At 48.4% G+C, this 12,764-nt stretch overlaps 1 protein-coding gene across 4 annotated transcripts in view; it reads left to right on the top strand.

The window, feature by feature from the left end:
* Nucleotides 1-12,764, top strand: part of VIT (vitrin) — a 55,266-nt gene that overhangs the window by 35,290 nt on the left and 7,212 nt on the right. For 2 of the 4 annotated variants that reach the window (XM_063328845.1, XM_063328844.1), the window contains exons 10-14: nt 539-577; nt 679-735; nt 1,403-1,465; nt 5,063-5,110; nt 10,493-10,555. In XM_063328845.1, the coding sequence (XP_063184915.1) occupies nt 539-577; nt 679-735; nt 1,403-1,465; nt 5,063-5,110; nt 10,493-10,555 (270 nt within the window). The remainder of the gene's footprint in view (nt 1-538; nt 578-678; nt 736-1,402; nt 1,466-5,062; nt 5,111-10,492; nt 10,556-12,764) is intronic. The other 2 variants (XM_063328847.1, XM_063328846.1) reach the window with 1 other exon arrangement.

Genomic DNA, 12,764 nt, shown 5'->3' with positions numbered 1-12,764 from the left:
CCTTTTGTGTAGACAGTGGTGAAGACATTTCAGACACATGAATTCTCCCACATTATTTTTGTCATTGTCTCATTATTTACAGTCTGCCTGCTTGTTTGTATCCACTCACTCTCTGCAGAAAGAGTAGTATCTGGTCTGGGGGGTTGGTTTGGGGTTGGGCTTTTTTTAACTTTCCTCTCACAACCAGCACAATTGGATAGTACTGAAATAGGAACAAACATAGATAACCAGTGTGAGTGAGAGAAGGAAAGTTATAAAGGAAAGAAAATCACAGCAGTAACTACAAACCTTTTAAATGCAGACCAGTCATAACTGAAGGGAATGTTAACTAGACTGACCTATATGAGAGACAGAGCAAGGCAATCCTTTTTTTAAGCAAGCTTAAAACATACAGTTAACTTCTGAGAAAGTATACGAATGAAAACTCTCTATATATGAACCATTAACTCTGACAGCTATAAAATGAGACTCAGTGAAAAAGCCAGTCCTGAATGAAAAATGGCATAAATCACACCTTTCCATTTTGATGTCTATTTAGGACAGGTTCAGGCTGCACAGGGAAGAGGACAGAATACAGGTATGTCTTAAATTAATAATAACTAGTAGATTTGTAATGCTAAAATACTAGAAAACCTTATGTTTAAGTCCCACGTACTAACCTATATAACCTTTTCAAAGCATTCAGGGGGTCTTCCACATCTGCAAGTAACAGGAGTATCTTACGATCCAATACAGGTAAAAGTATTACAATCCCTTCTCTAACTCCTCCCCGTAGCTAGTTCCACCACTCACGTCTACTGAGTCATGCAGTAAGATGCGCTGTTTTTCACTCCTAACCACGTTCCTAGCAGGATGCCGCGAGAGCAGATATCACACTGGTTATCTCATGACAATAGTGTAACTTTTGAAAGAAAAAAAACAGAAACAGGAATAATTAAACTCAGATTTGTTCTCAAAATAGTATTCTAAAACCGATTATAAAGGTCTTTTATAACAATTGCAGTTGCAAAACAAGAGGGGAACTTTGTGTCTATTTAAGTTCGGGGGATGAAGGTCTAACCCTGAGAGGAGACACATGTTTTCAGTTTCCAGGCCCTGAGCATGATCAGTGTCTCAGGACTCACTACCAGTTGTTCCAGTGCACCGGTGAATAGCTGCACCATGCAGCACCTACTAACATTGAAACTCTTCTGCTTCTGTCAACCTCTTTCAGCTTTTAAATTCTCTCTTTTTTTTTTTTTTAAAAAAAAAAAAATCCATAGTTTCCATCTTCCTTTTCCATTTGGTTTGAAAATATGTGCAGAAAGAGAGTTCGGGGTGGGCCATCACATCCCCTGCGATTGTGCTTCTCTCTCCTCGCCTCCTGGCGTCTAACCTCTCGCCTCTTTGTCGGATCACGCAGGTATTCAGCGCCAAGAGCCCGTTGCTGCCTTCCGGAGGGCTGCCGGCTCTCCAGCCCACCTGGGTGAGCAAGATTGCTAACAGCAGATTTTCTGCTCTCTTTCATAGTTTTAGCAACCCAAAATTAGCCCTCAAGCAGTACAGCAAATCGGTTTTTGTGTGTCCTGGAGGAGGACCAGGGCAAGCCTCACACACTGAATGCCAACTAGCAGCTTCCTGAATGTGAAAGGCATAGGACAGCTTGGTCACTGGCGAGCTGTTGTTTCAGGCCGTGGGAATCAACACCTACCACAGCGTTTGCCATTTTCCTTATTTGTTAGTCAAAACGAGAAACAAAAACACAGCTCTGTGCAGCCCATCAGGTCGGCTATTGAGCTAAATCTTCTGTTCCTGCTGCTCCCAGGAGCCTCCAGGCTGATTCTGACCATAGAGGTTGCCTTTAATACTGAGGGTAGAAACATCACCTGTACTTGCCTTCCTCCCTGGCTGTTAAATTCACCATCTTTCACCAGCAAGCAGCCCCATCAGCAGGCATTCTGCAAGGCCACCGACAGCTTCCCAGGGCTCCAGAGCACTCGGTGCTCATACAAGCACTAGATCTCCCTTGATGGGACAGCAGAGTTTCTCAGAGATGGATTTTGTCCAGGAGCAGCCAGAGCGGGGTGAGGGACGGCAGCTGGGCTGCCCCTCACCAACAAGGGCCGCAGACCCACAGAGCTCCAACAAGAAGAGCAGAGCGGGTCCAGTGGTGGTACCCAGGGCCAGCCGATAGCCCAGGCTGCCAGGCAAGTCCCCCATGGTGAGGCAGGTGTGACCAACTGAGGCAGGACACCAGAGCAGCAAGGCGAGGTCAGGATCAGGATAGCAAGGCACAAGTCTAGGAACAGATGCAAGGAGAAAAGGCTTTTCTCCTTGTGCTTCCATGCTGTCCCTGAGCAGTACGGGTGGAGGCCCCCATGAATTCTTCCCACAGCCCCTTCTCACAGACAGCCCTGGCCCCCACACCTGTGCCAGGGTGACAGAGCTGTGCTGCGGTGGAGGTGACCTCGAGCAGAGACAGCCAAACCCCCTGGGGAGGGAGAGGCCACAGAGCCTGAGGGTGCCCCCAGGGCTCCAAGGGCTTTGGTGCGAGCTGGGAAGCACAGGAGGAACATTGCAACAGGAGAGAGCAAAGTGGTCATTGATGTTGAGGTTAAAGGATGTTATTATGCAGTAGGACTTTCTGCATAATACCAGCCAAGTAAGTTTACCCAGCAATCTCCCCATCAAAATGAGAATTTGTAGTTGACCTAGTTGCAGCATATTTAAAATGGATACACACCTCCTCCTCCTAAGATTTATTCTGTTTACTCACTTCTGTATCTCTCCTCCTTGTTTCAGTCTCCTCTTCTCTCTGGTTTCCACCCATGTTTGTCTTTCTCATATCTTTTTGTCCATACTGATGTCACAGCTATTTCTCTTTTCTCTAATCTCACAGGTTTTGTGCTCCCCTGACTCCCTTTGCCCTTGTCAGAATCCAGAGAGGAAACAGGAGGGCAATATTTGCCTGTGCAGAAAAGCAGAGCAAATATGTTGTCTGTAAACATGCCAGTCATGGCAATGCACTAATTAGAAGACCACATATAGGGCAGGGATGGCCTGTGGTGACCGCCGTGCCTTCCCAGCAGGGCTGAAATGGGAAGAGCCCTAACATCTGGACCAAAGGAAGTGCTGGCTAGCCAAATCTTTGATGGAGAAGGAGGGGAACACAGTGCTGAGTCTAGTTTAAATCAAAGTCAGAGTTTGACCCCACCTAATTGCTTAAGGCACCTTAAGGTCCCCTCCCGAAGGTGATTACAAAGCACAAATTTTCCATCATGAATGATTCTGTTTTCTCCATCGCAGAACAAGCAGGGAAAAACCCACAAACACATACTTGCTGTATTCCCGATGAGCCCTGATCTCTTTTTCAGCCCAGGTTTTGGCAGCTCTGATGTGTTCTTTCTGATGTCGCCAATTTTTCTAACGATCAAAGAGAAATTCTGAACAACTCCTTGCCTCCTTGGAAAGGAGAGTTGTTTTTCTTGATCCTAGCAAGCGTGTGCATGCTGCTCTGCAAACAGCAGCGATCAGTTCTGTGGGTTTGGCCAGGCTGTCGAGGAACTTCCTCTCATCGGCCCAGGTTAGCAAAAGGGTGTGCTGGGAAAACACCCTACCCAACACACCAGTTGCCTGCACAGCTTCTCTTCAGAAGGTCCCAACTCTTCCAAGCTCTTGACAATGCCCTTAACTCTCTTGAAATCCCATACTCACTTATCCCAGAATTTTTTTCAAGACAATTATACTGAAGAGTTGTGATGGTGTCGTGAAGCACACCTTTTGAGATTATCTACTCATAGGCTGGTTTCACTGAAGTCTGTTGTTCTTCTCAGTGACAGCATTCAGGAGACGCATTGGCCACTCTGGTAACAAAAGAGCACCAGCTCTTGTCCATGGATAGGGTCCTCCTGCTCTGCAACCAGCACGCCTAGCTCCAGTCACTGCTGTTTCCTCATGACTCTGAGGAGGGATCTACAAAATTCTGGCAAACAACTCTGCCCAGGCGGATGATAAACTAGGAATATTCCTCCTGTCTTTCCTCCTGTTTCCTTCCCCGCTACCCAGAGCTGCCCTTCCTTCACCCTACTTCTCCTCCAAAACAAAATCACAGCAAAACTTCTGTGTGTATCATGACTGACTGCTCAGTCCTTTGCTTTCCTCAGTTTTTAGATTCTTCATAGGGTGTCTAAGCAGTGCTCAGCATAAGGAGGGAAGGGGGAAAACATAACACTGTTCCCCCTACCCTAAGGGAGACCACACACCTTACTCAGCCATCTGCCTCAAGAAACAGGTCTCCCTCCCAAAAGAGAAGCTGATCGCTCCTCTCTGGGATGGCAACCTCAGAACAAGGTCAGTGCTCTCACTAGGCTGGAGGACACTGGCAAGCCCATCACTTTCTCCAGACCTACATTGTGGTTCACCCACTGGCTCCAGTCAAGAGTACACCAGGTGCTGGTCTGAGCAGGGAAACTCAGGCATGGTAAGCAGTATGGATTCAATAGGCCTGAGATACATGTCTTTGCCAACCACCCTGTACAAACGTGGAGATGGTCTGTGAGGGGTCAAGGGTGTCACCAAGTCTCCTTGTACTGTTCTTGTCCTAGTCAACTGCAAGGGCGGCTTTCATTGGGCTATAACCCCTAGTAAAACATCACTTTTTGGGAAGGCTCTTCAGCAGGCAAGGTAGAGAAGGTAGAGAAATCAAAAGGTAGAGAAATCTGTAGATGAGAGGTACTTTCAGATTTTCAGTGGAAAACAATCTAAGCCAAGCAAAAGTATACTGAAGTCAGTATTCTTGCCTCCGTATCAATGCAAATTAGAGGACCAAGACCAAAACAGACCTAAGGGTGTATTTAAACTCATAAAAAAAGATCAGTGCTCTGAAGGCAGTGATATGAGGCTCCTAAATACAGTTTGAAATGTACACATAGAGGTTGTTCAGGTTTACTGATTTCTTCAGCTCTTAGTTGTTACTGATAGTTCATTGCATGAATTGACCTTTCTAAATTGAGTCAGAACTTTGTAATCTCTAGTAATTCCATTATTTTCAGTAATAATTTTTCTTCTCTTTCATGTGTGAAAGCAATGGAAACAGACTTGTGGAAACCTGGATTGAGCCTTTTTGACACAGGTAAATATTTAAAGCATCCAGTAACTAGTCTGGGAATAATGGGTTTCCATCACACATGGGAAAAGCTATATCTGTTCATCAGGCCCATGACACTGCTGATAACAATCTCATTTTAAGGAGTAATTACAGTATTTAAAATTATAAATGAGGTATGTCGTTTACATCTTAGTAGCTAAAATTATCCTGTGCTTGCATCAGTCTCAAGTTCCTGCCTAAAGCAGGAGCAGAACAGATAAGCTCTGGAAAGAGCTGGCAGCTACGCTGCAGGAAAGGGGTTCTAGCTACTGAAATCCATTTGTAAATAAGAAGGTATTTTGGGAATGCCACAGTTGGAGTCACAGTCTAGAGCTGCAATCAGTGAAGAAGATGACAGGTTATTCTGATGTCAATGTACTTAAGAAAGACATTCAGATAAGAAAAGGAGAGTTTAAGCCGAGCGTAAAGAATAGTGAGCATCATTGAGATTTTCTGACATTTTAGCCTCAAAAACTGACCATATGGAGGTGACAACATCTTTATAATTACTGATGAGTGAGGGAACAAAAAACCCTACCCTTGTAGCAGGCTCAAGTAGCAACAAGACCAAGACTTGTACAACTCTTAATCAGGAGCAGCTACCAACTGCAGATTCTACATGTTCAATATTTAAGGGATCCCTTTCCTCGGGAAGATTTAAAGCAGACTACACAAACTACAGGCCAATTCATGGCAGGGTGCTCTCTCTCTTACGAGGGGCTGGACCATCCAATATAAGATGTCTTTTGCATCACTGGTTTCGTTGCTAGAAGAGGGCTGTGCTGGTGGCCCTTGTAAAGACCGTTCCCTTGAACAATCTGCTTACTTCAAAGCTGAGGCGTGACTAATCCTTGCACCGGCTGCGAGGAGCAGCACGACCCATATGCATTAGCTTGCAAATCCGGTGTCGGCAGCAGTGGCTGTTGAGTCAAAATTTGCATCGTCCCAAACACGAAGAGATCTCCCTTCTCCATCAGAGGCAGCCTGAGACAGAGAGAGGAACTGTTTCTCTCCTCCATAGCTTAAGCCATCAGCGTGCTTATTTTGAAAAAGCCACAGCACTAGGGCCAGGGGTGCAGCGGGGTATTTTGAGGCAGAAAATGACAGATTGCATTAAATGCAATGAGAGGCTGGGCATGGGGGAAGGGATGTTGTATTAACAGTTTCTCAGCAACTGAAGTGCCTGCGTAGACTAGTGTGATAAAGTCTGATGAATTCAGATTGTCACTTCAAAGGAATGGTTTCTGGCATGGACGTAGTCACTGCTGTCTTACTTAAATGAATGGGAAGTTTAATCAGCATGGACAGCTGTGACAATCACTGAAGGGAACTTTAATTAGCATGGAGTAGACTGCCCATGCAGCAAGTTGAAATTCCCATGGCAATAACAACATTAAATTGGACTGGCAGAACAGGGAGGCCCATAGAGACTGACCACCTCCCCAATTAGTTGGGGAAGATTATTTGGTGGGTGACCTTATTGTTACACCAAGCACAAATCAGCCAACCGACCCACAACCTTCAAGAACTGGTAATTGCACTGGCAAATAAAAATGAAAAGTGCTGCATCGCCTACACTTGGGTTTTCCATACCAACAAGGCTTATGTCAGCTGTGTGCCTGGGATACAGATTTTACTGGATGCAGATAAACACATGAGGCAGATAGATAACTATGAATTAGCTTCCCTATACAATTTAGTTGCTAACATGGATGGCACATGTTAATATCTAATTTCACTACAGCTTTAAATCCACCTACTTTCTGTTCCGCAAATAAGGCAAGCAGGGAGAACTTGCACATATGGGATACCAAGCTGGCACATGCGAGGTATGCGGCGCGCAGGCTGCAGGATGAAGCGTGGCTTTGGTCTGTTACTGAGGAACTGGTATATGCCTGTGTAATTAAAGCCTGTACTGGAACATACACAGTCAGGAGGGCAAGCTGCCAACTATTTCAGGTTTTAAAGAAAAAAACCACAATCATTGTCATCCATGTGGTTCACAAAGAGAGGCTCTGTATGGGTCCAAGTCATTGCTTCCTTTGTCTCTCTCTCTCATGTCACCCATAACTTCTGCGTCAGATAAACCAACCATAAGCCAGCGCTGAGAGCAAAAAGAGCCATCTTGCCTCCCAGCCACCCTCTGCCCAGGTACCTGCATGGCCAGCGGGTGAGCTGCGTCAGAGAGCCGGTCCCCCCCATCATTAACCTTTTTCTTTCTTCACAGTTTAACTCTGCCCTTTCCCCCTTCGCCTTGCATCCCACCGACACCAGGCAGGCACAGGAGCCGGTGGTGGGGCAGGAGCAGGCAGGAGGATACCTGGCAAGAGGAGTGCTCTGCCTTTGGGCGGTAAGGCTGGTTTGCACCACCTGAAAGTGTCTGTGGGACTGTGCCTGCAGGCGTTTACACACAGGCAAATCATATTGGCGAGCTTTTCCTCTCCTGAGTTCGGGCGGCCGTGGCTGCTGGTGGAGCAGCATGGTCACCAGACACGAGTGCACAGCCTGGCCTCCGCCTGCAAGAAACACTTGGCCCCATGGCCACTTCCTTCAAAGTGTTCTCCTGCAGCTCCTGCTCCTTCACTCTACTGTGCCTGGCTGCTGAACTGCCCTCCTTCACTTTTATCCAAGGAGCACCCATGGACACACACCAGCCCAAGCCCAAAATTCACTTTCCTCCTCTAACCCTGTCCTGTTTCCCCTCCCTGCGCCGCTGCTGCTTGCACCTCGTGCCACTGGTGCCTCCCCGGGTCACACTTGTGCCTCTCCGTGCCTGCAGCTGGTGGGTTTGCTCCCATCAAGTATTTTCAGTTAAAATGCTCCTCTGTCACCCGTGCCCCGCAGTGCCACACATGGCGGAGGGTTTATCTCTCAGGAGCAGCAGCTGCACGTGTACAGGATTTGCCTCGTGCCCTTCCTCAAGCCAAAGTCAGATTTGGTCTCTGGCAGCAAGACTCTCAGGCCTGGGACAGGTCAGAACTGTTTGCTGCAGCAAATTTCACTGGGTAGGGCTGCTTTGCATCACCCCTGTTCCAAAAACATCACTTTTCCTCAGCCAGGAGCCAGCGCCCAGCGGCAGGCAGTGCTGCCCCAGCACCACCGCTCTGCCTCCCTGTAATGATGTTCCCCTAAACCCACACCAGCCTTCTCCCCTGCTCCTTTCCTGGGAGCTCGTCCCAGGTGTGCGGAGGAAGGGCAAGACAAGAGGCACAAGTCAGCCACATGCGGATCAACAGCTCCAGCCAGGAGGGACAAAGCCAGCCGGAGCCTGGCTCACCAGCCCGCCTTCCAACGGGGCCAGCCTGCGCTGCCAGGAGAAGGTCGGCTCCACTAACTGTGGGGGGTGAGGCATTTCTGGCACAAGCCCCAGTGTTGGGATGGGCGGAGAGCCCCCGGTGCCCTGTCCAGAAAGTATGCGCGGGCAGCAGGGGTGCGGTGACAAAGTGACACCAGCCCCGGGGCTGTCCTAACCCGGCCGGTCATAACCAGGGAAATTCTCAAACAAAACACATAAAGAAATCGCTAGCTCTTGCCGTGAGCAGAGCAGGGCTAAGCTTTGTGCCCTTTACCTATTTCATTCATACGCAACCATGTGGGCTCCTGTACAAGGCCAAGGCCAGGGCTCCAGCCAGCTTAGTGTCCCCTCTCTAGCCACAGGCAACACCGGCAGCTGAATTTAAAAATAAGAAGCCAAAGCAACCTTTCTGTCCCCCAAGGACGCTGCAGCGTGCTATAGCCTCCCAGCGGGCAATCGGGCATCAGGTCAGCTTTACGTTAGGCACTGCACACTCAGAATTATTACAAACTTGGCCTCTGACCCAAAACTCTGCACAGCTTTCACCATGCAGGTGGAAGGACTCAAAAGTAGTTGCATTTCCCCTCGTGAGGGGTGGATCATCAGACGTAACTGGAATGGAAATAGGAGTGGTGATGGAGGGAGCCGGAGCTGGTATTGCCGACCCCCCCCCCTCCCATTTTCTTGGCTGTTTTCTGCATTGTTATGGCTTTGTCATTAATACCTTCAGCAACCAGCTTAGGCAGCGCACATGCTCAGAACTGTTACACCTCCCGTCATATTTAGGTGGTGACCTTCGCTGATGTCCCTTTGCTGCCTGCTCTCTTTACATACGCTGATGCTTGCCTTGCTCGCGGCCGGCTGCTGTGGAAAGACAAACTCTGTGGCACCTAGCAATTTCTCATCTTTTTTTTCCTATATTAAGCTCACACTTTTCTAAAGTCACCTTTTTACTATCTCTGTAGTCTTTCCTTGACTCATTTGGTGATGAAGATTTAAGGAATTCTTCCTCCTCCTCCTCCTTTTATAAAAATTAATAAGCAGTTTACAAAAATAATAAGCCATTCTTCTGTTCTTTTGACCAACTGCTTCCTTGGTGAGCGTTTGGTTTGGGGCTTGTCTGATCACTGCTGTCTCTTCTGAGGATTATCCCAGCTAAATCCCCTTAATCTTGTCATGCTGTAGTGAGAAGAAACAGCTCTTTGCCCTTGCTCGGGAGGGACACGCTGTACTGTGGGAGACTCTCACCAGACATTCAAGTCATGAGTGAAGTTCTGCATTGTCAAACCTTCTGACGCCAGCCTGACGATGCTCTGCTAGTCAGCGCACCTCACAAGGACATAAACTCATGTTCCCAAGGCTGCTACCATCCAAACATCTTAGTTGGGGCCTCAGCTAAAATCCACTAGTGACCCATGAGACTGTTTCCCGTGACTTGACTGCAGCTCTCTGCCACCATTTACCCTGTATCTCTTCTGCTTTCCAAAACAACCCAGTCCTCTGGGAGCACCTGAGGAGCTGTGGCTTGCATTGCTCCCCCAGCTGTAACACAGAGGGGTGAGTCGCTGCCCATGCCTTCCTCGCCAGACAGAAAAGCAATGGGCTAAATCTGTCACTTGTCTCCTTCGGACATTGGGCAGCTCACTGTAAAGCACGGGTGGGGCACAACAAGCCATCGGGGTGGCAGCACCGGTTCTCTCAGGGACAAAGTGCTGGGAGGCCACCACCCCATGCCGTGGCCATCAGCCTCTGCACCTGAGGGACCCTCTACTTGTCCATGCTGCCCTCAAGCCCTTGCAGGGAAAGGACTGACTTGCAAAAGGGAGTCAAGAGATGGTGCTCAGAGAGATTTTTGGTGGCACTTCTAGAAATGCCTCCACTCTTGTTTCATCCTAGAGGCGATGTAGGTGGAAAAAGGTTAAGCTCCATGGATGTGCTCCCCATCCTCATCTCCCTCCCTCATCAATTCTCAGGCCAGGGGGGACCCTGCAGCCGCCTCATTGCCTGCTTCCTTCCAGAGCAAGGGCAGCCACCAAGCGCGCACTGACTGAGCCTTTCCTTCCTCTCTCTAGGCTTCAGTTCAAAGGAAGAATTGAATCCAAAGCCACTGGAGTCCACCTCCCAGGGGAATCCAAGTACGTACATCAAAATTAATTTCATAATTAAGCGATACCATTTTATTAATTACATGATGCCAGAATGCATTAAAATTAAATAGCAAAAGGTAAGTTTTCAAGAAAATCTAAGAAACTCAAGGAACACATTTTCCCCTTGCAGAGGAACAACGTGCGCTCATTGCTGACCCCTCTCATACATGTAATTGGTCTTTGCTTCTACTGGGAAAGAAATAACAGCCAAGATTCAGCTTACCTGGGCAGGGAGATGGTGGCTGCTCACCACTGCTTCTTCCCAGGCAGTATCAGCTCCACATTCCTGGGGCGCAGAGCTTCGCTTGGGGACTTTGATGGCAGAGGACAGCACACACCAGTGTGTTGCGGCCAGGGTTAGACAAGCGAGTCCTGCTGACCAGAGCAGGCTCCCGTGCCTATGCCGAGCGCGCGCGCATCCTTCCCGCAGCTGTGGGTGGGAGGGAAGGAAACCACCTGAGAAAGGGACCCGGTGCCTGCCGCAGCAAGGAGAGAGGGGATGCAGTGGGAGCATCAAGGATCCCTTAGTCCGGGTATGGAGATGTAGGATCCCCTGCTCTGAAAAGGAAATCTTCTACAGCCCTTTAAAATTAAAGGCAGATTTGCCCATTGACGCATCTTCAGATGGGGCCCAGTGTAGAAAGAGAAAGAAAAAGCAAGCTCTGAGTGGAGAGATGGGGTCATCTGCCACCTCCTCACGGGAAGCCCCCCTGGAGAGGGGGCTTCACCCTCCCACCAGCACGCGGGTCCTCTCTTGCCAATCCTCCAGCAGCTGAACACCATCCCTCGCAGAACTGGGATTTCAAGGACTCCTTACATTAACTAATGAACCAGATGTCTGTATATTTACAGACGCTCCTCCTAATACTTAAGAGTATTTTTTTCCCCCCCTAAGACGCCAAATACACCTAAAACCGACATAGAAAATAAAGGAAAGAAGAAGAAAAGGGGAAGGATCCGCGCTACACACCCAATCTCACTGCAGGCAAGCGGAGCTCAGTATAGCAGAGACGCAGGCTGTTTCCAGCAGCTGAACTGAGCTAAAGCACGCCAGAATCAAACCCCTCATCCCGCTAATACCTCTAGGACCATAAAAGTTGTAATTCAGATCTTGCCTCCCTGCAAATCAGAAAGCGCTCAGCTCCCTCCAGAGCACCTTTAGCCTGTGCTCTTGCAGAGTCTCACTAACGTCCCGGCACCGAAATACTCCTGCTGTCTGAATCCTCCCCAGAAATAAAGTCTGTATATAAGTGCGTGTAAATCTTTGCATGCCGGGACCCTGCTGGCTAACAAACTCCCCACTTTCCACATATAGACTTTATGGTGTAGCTCCCTTTGAAGGACAGGAAACTCAGGGAAACTTGGCCATTAATTGAGGTATTATTTGTTGTGGGTTCCCATCTTGTCTCATGATACGCTGTGAACGAAACAGTTCTCAGTCACGCTTCTGTAATTCAGCATTATTAAAATTAGAAAAAACAGACAGCTACGGGAGAAAAAATTGAAGGTAATGAGATGGGAGGCAGTTGCATAAGCCAGTAAGAACAATCGGCGCTTTGTAGCCTCCGGGCTACCTAATGATTAAAACACACTATTTTGGACAGTCTGATTGGTAGAAGGCATCATCGGAGGGAAATCAAAAGATAGGGATGACCCGGACGCCAGAGGGGGAAAATGTTAATTAGCGCTCTAAGTTAAGCCAAATTTTGATCCCGCTCCTGGTCGCAGTCCAACTGATGAATGTTTTACCAGTAACTTGCAGAGATGTGAAAGCAGGCTGGCAGTGACGAAGACGGCATTCGCAACAGCGCAAAGATCAGCTTCATCTGTGTAACTGGGGAGAAGAGTTTGTTTGGGTGCAGGCGTAGCTTTTCTAGAATACTGCTTTCAGCCCAGAGAGGCAACACACAACAAGGCGCTGCTGCTGCTGCTGCGCACACGGGTACAAGCCTAGCGCTACATGCAAAAAGAGCCCTCGCTCAGTCTGAATGCACCAAATGAAATCATCCTCCCCGATGTTAGCTCCAGCCCAGAATGAAGTTGCCAAATGAGTCTCATCCAGAAGCGCCGCATCACCAGGACTGCCATCGGCAGCTCCTTGAAGAGACACCCCCCCCCCCCCCCCGCCATGATGTCCTTTGCCCTGAGGCACATCCTGGGCATTGCACATTTAGGGAAGTGAGAGGACCATCCCTCC

The sequence above is a fragment of the Chroicocephalus ridibundus genome, chromosome 3 (assembly GCF_963924245.1).
Source record: "Chroicocephalus ridibundus chromosome 3, bChrRid1.1, whole genome shotgun sequence".
Classification (NCBI taxonomy): Eukaryota; Metazoa; Chordata; class Aves; order Charadriiformes; family Laridae; genus Chroicocephalus; species Chroicocephalus ridibundus.
Note: the sequence above shows the minus strand (reverse complement) of the source record. Positions and strands in the feature narration are given on the sequence as shown.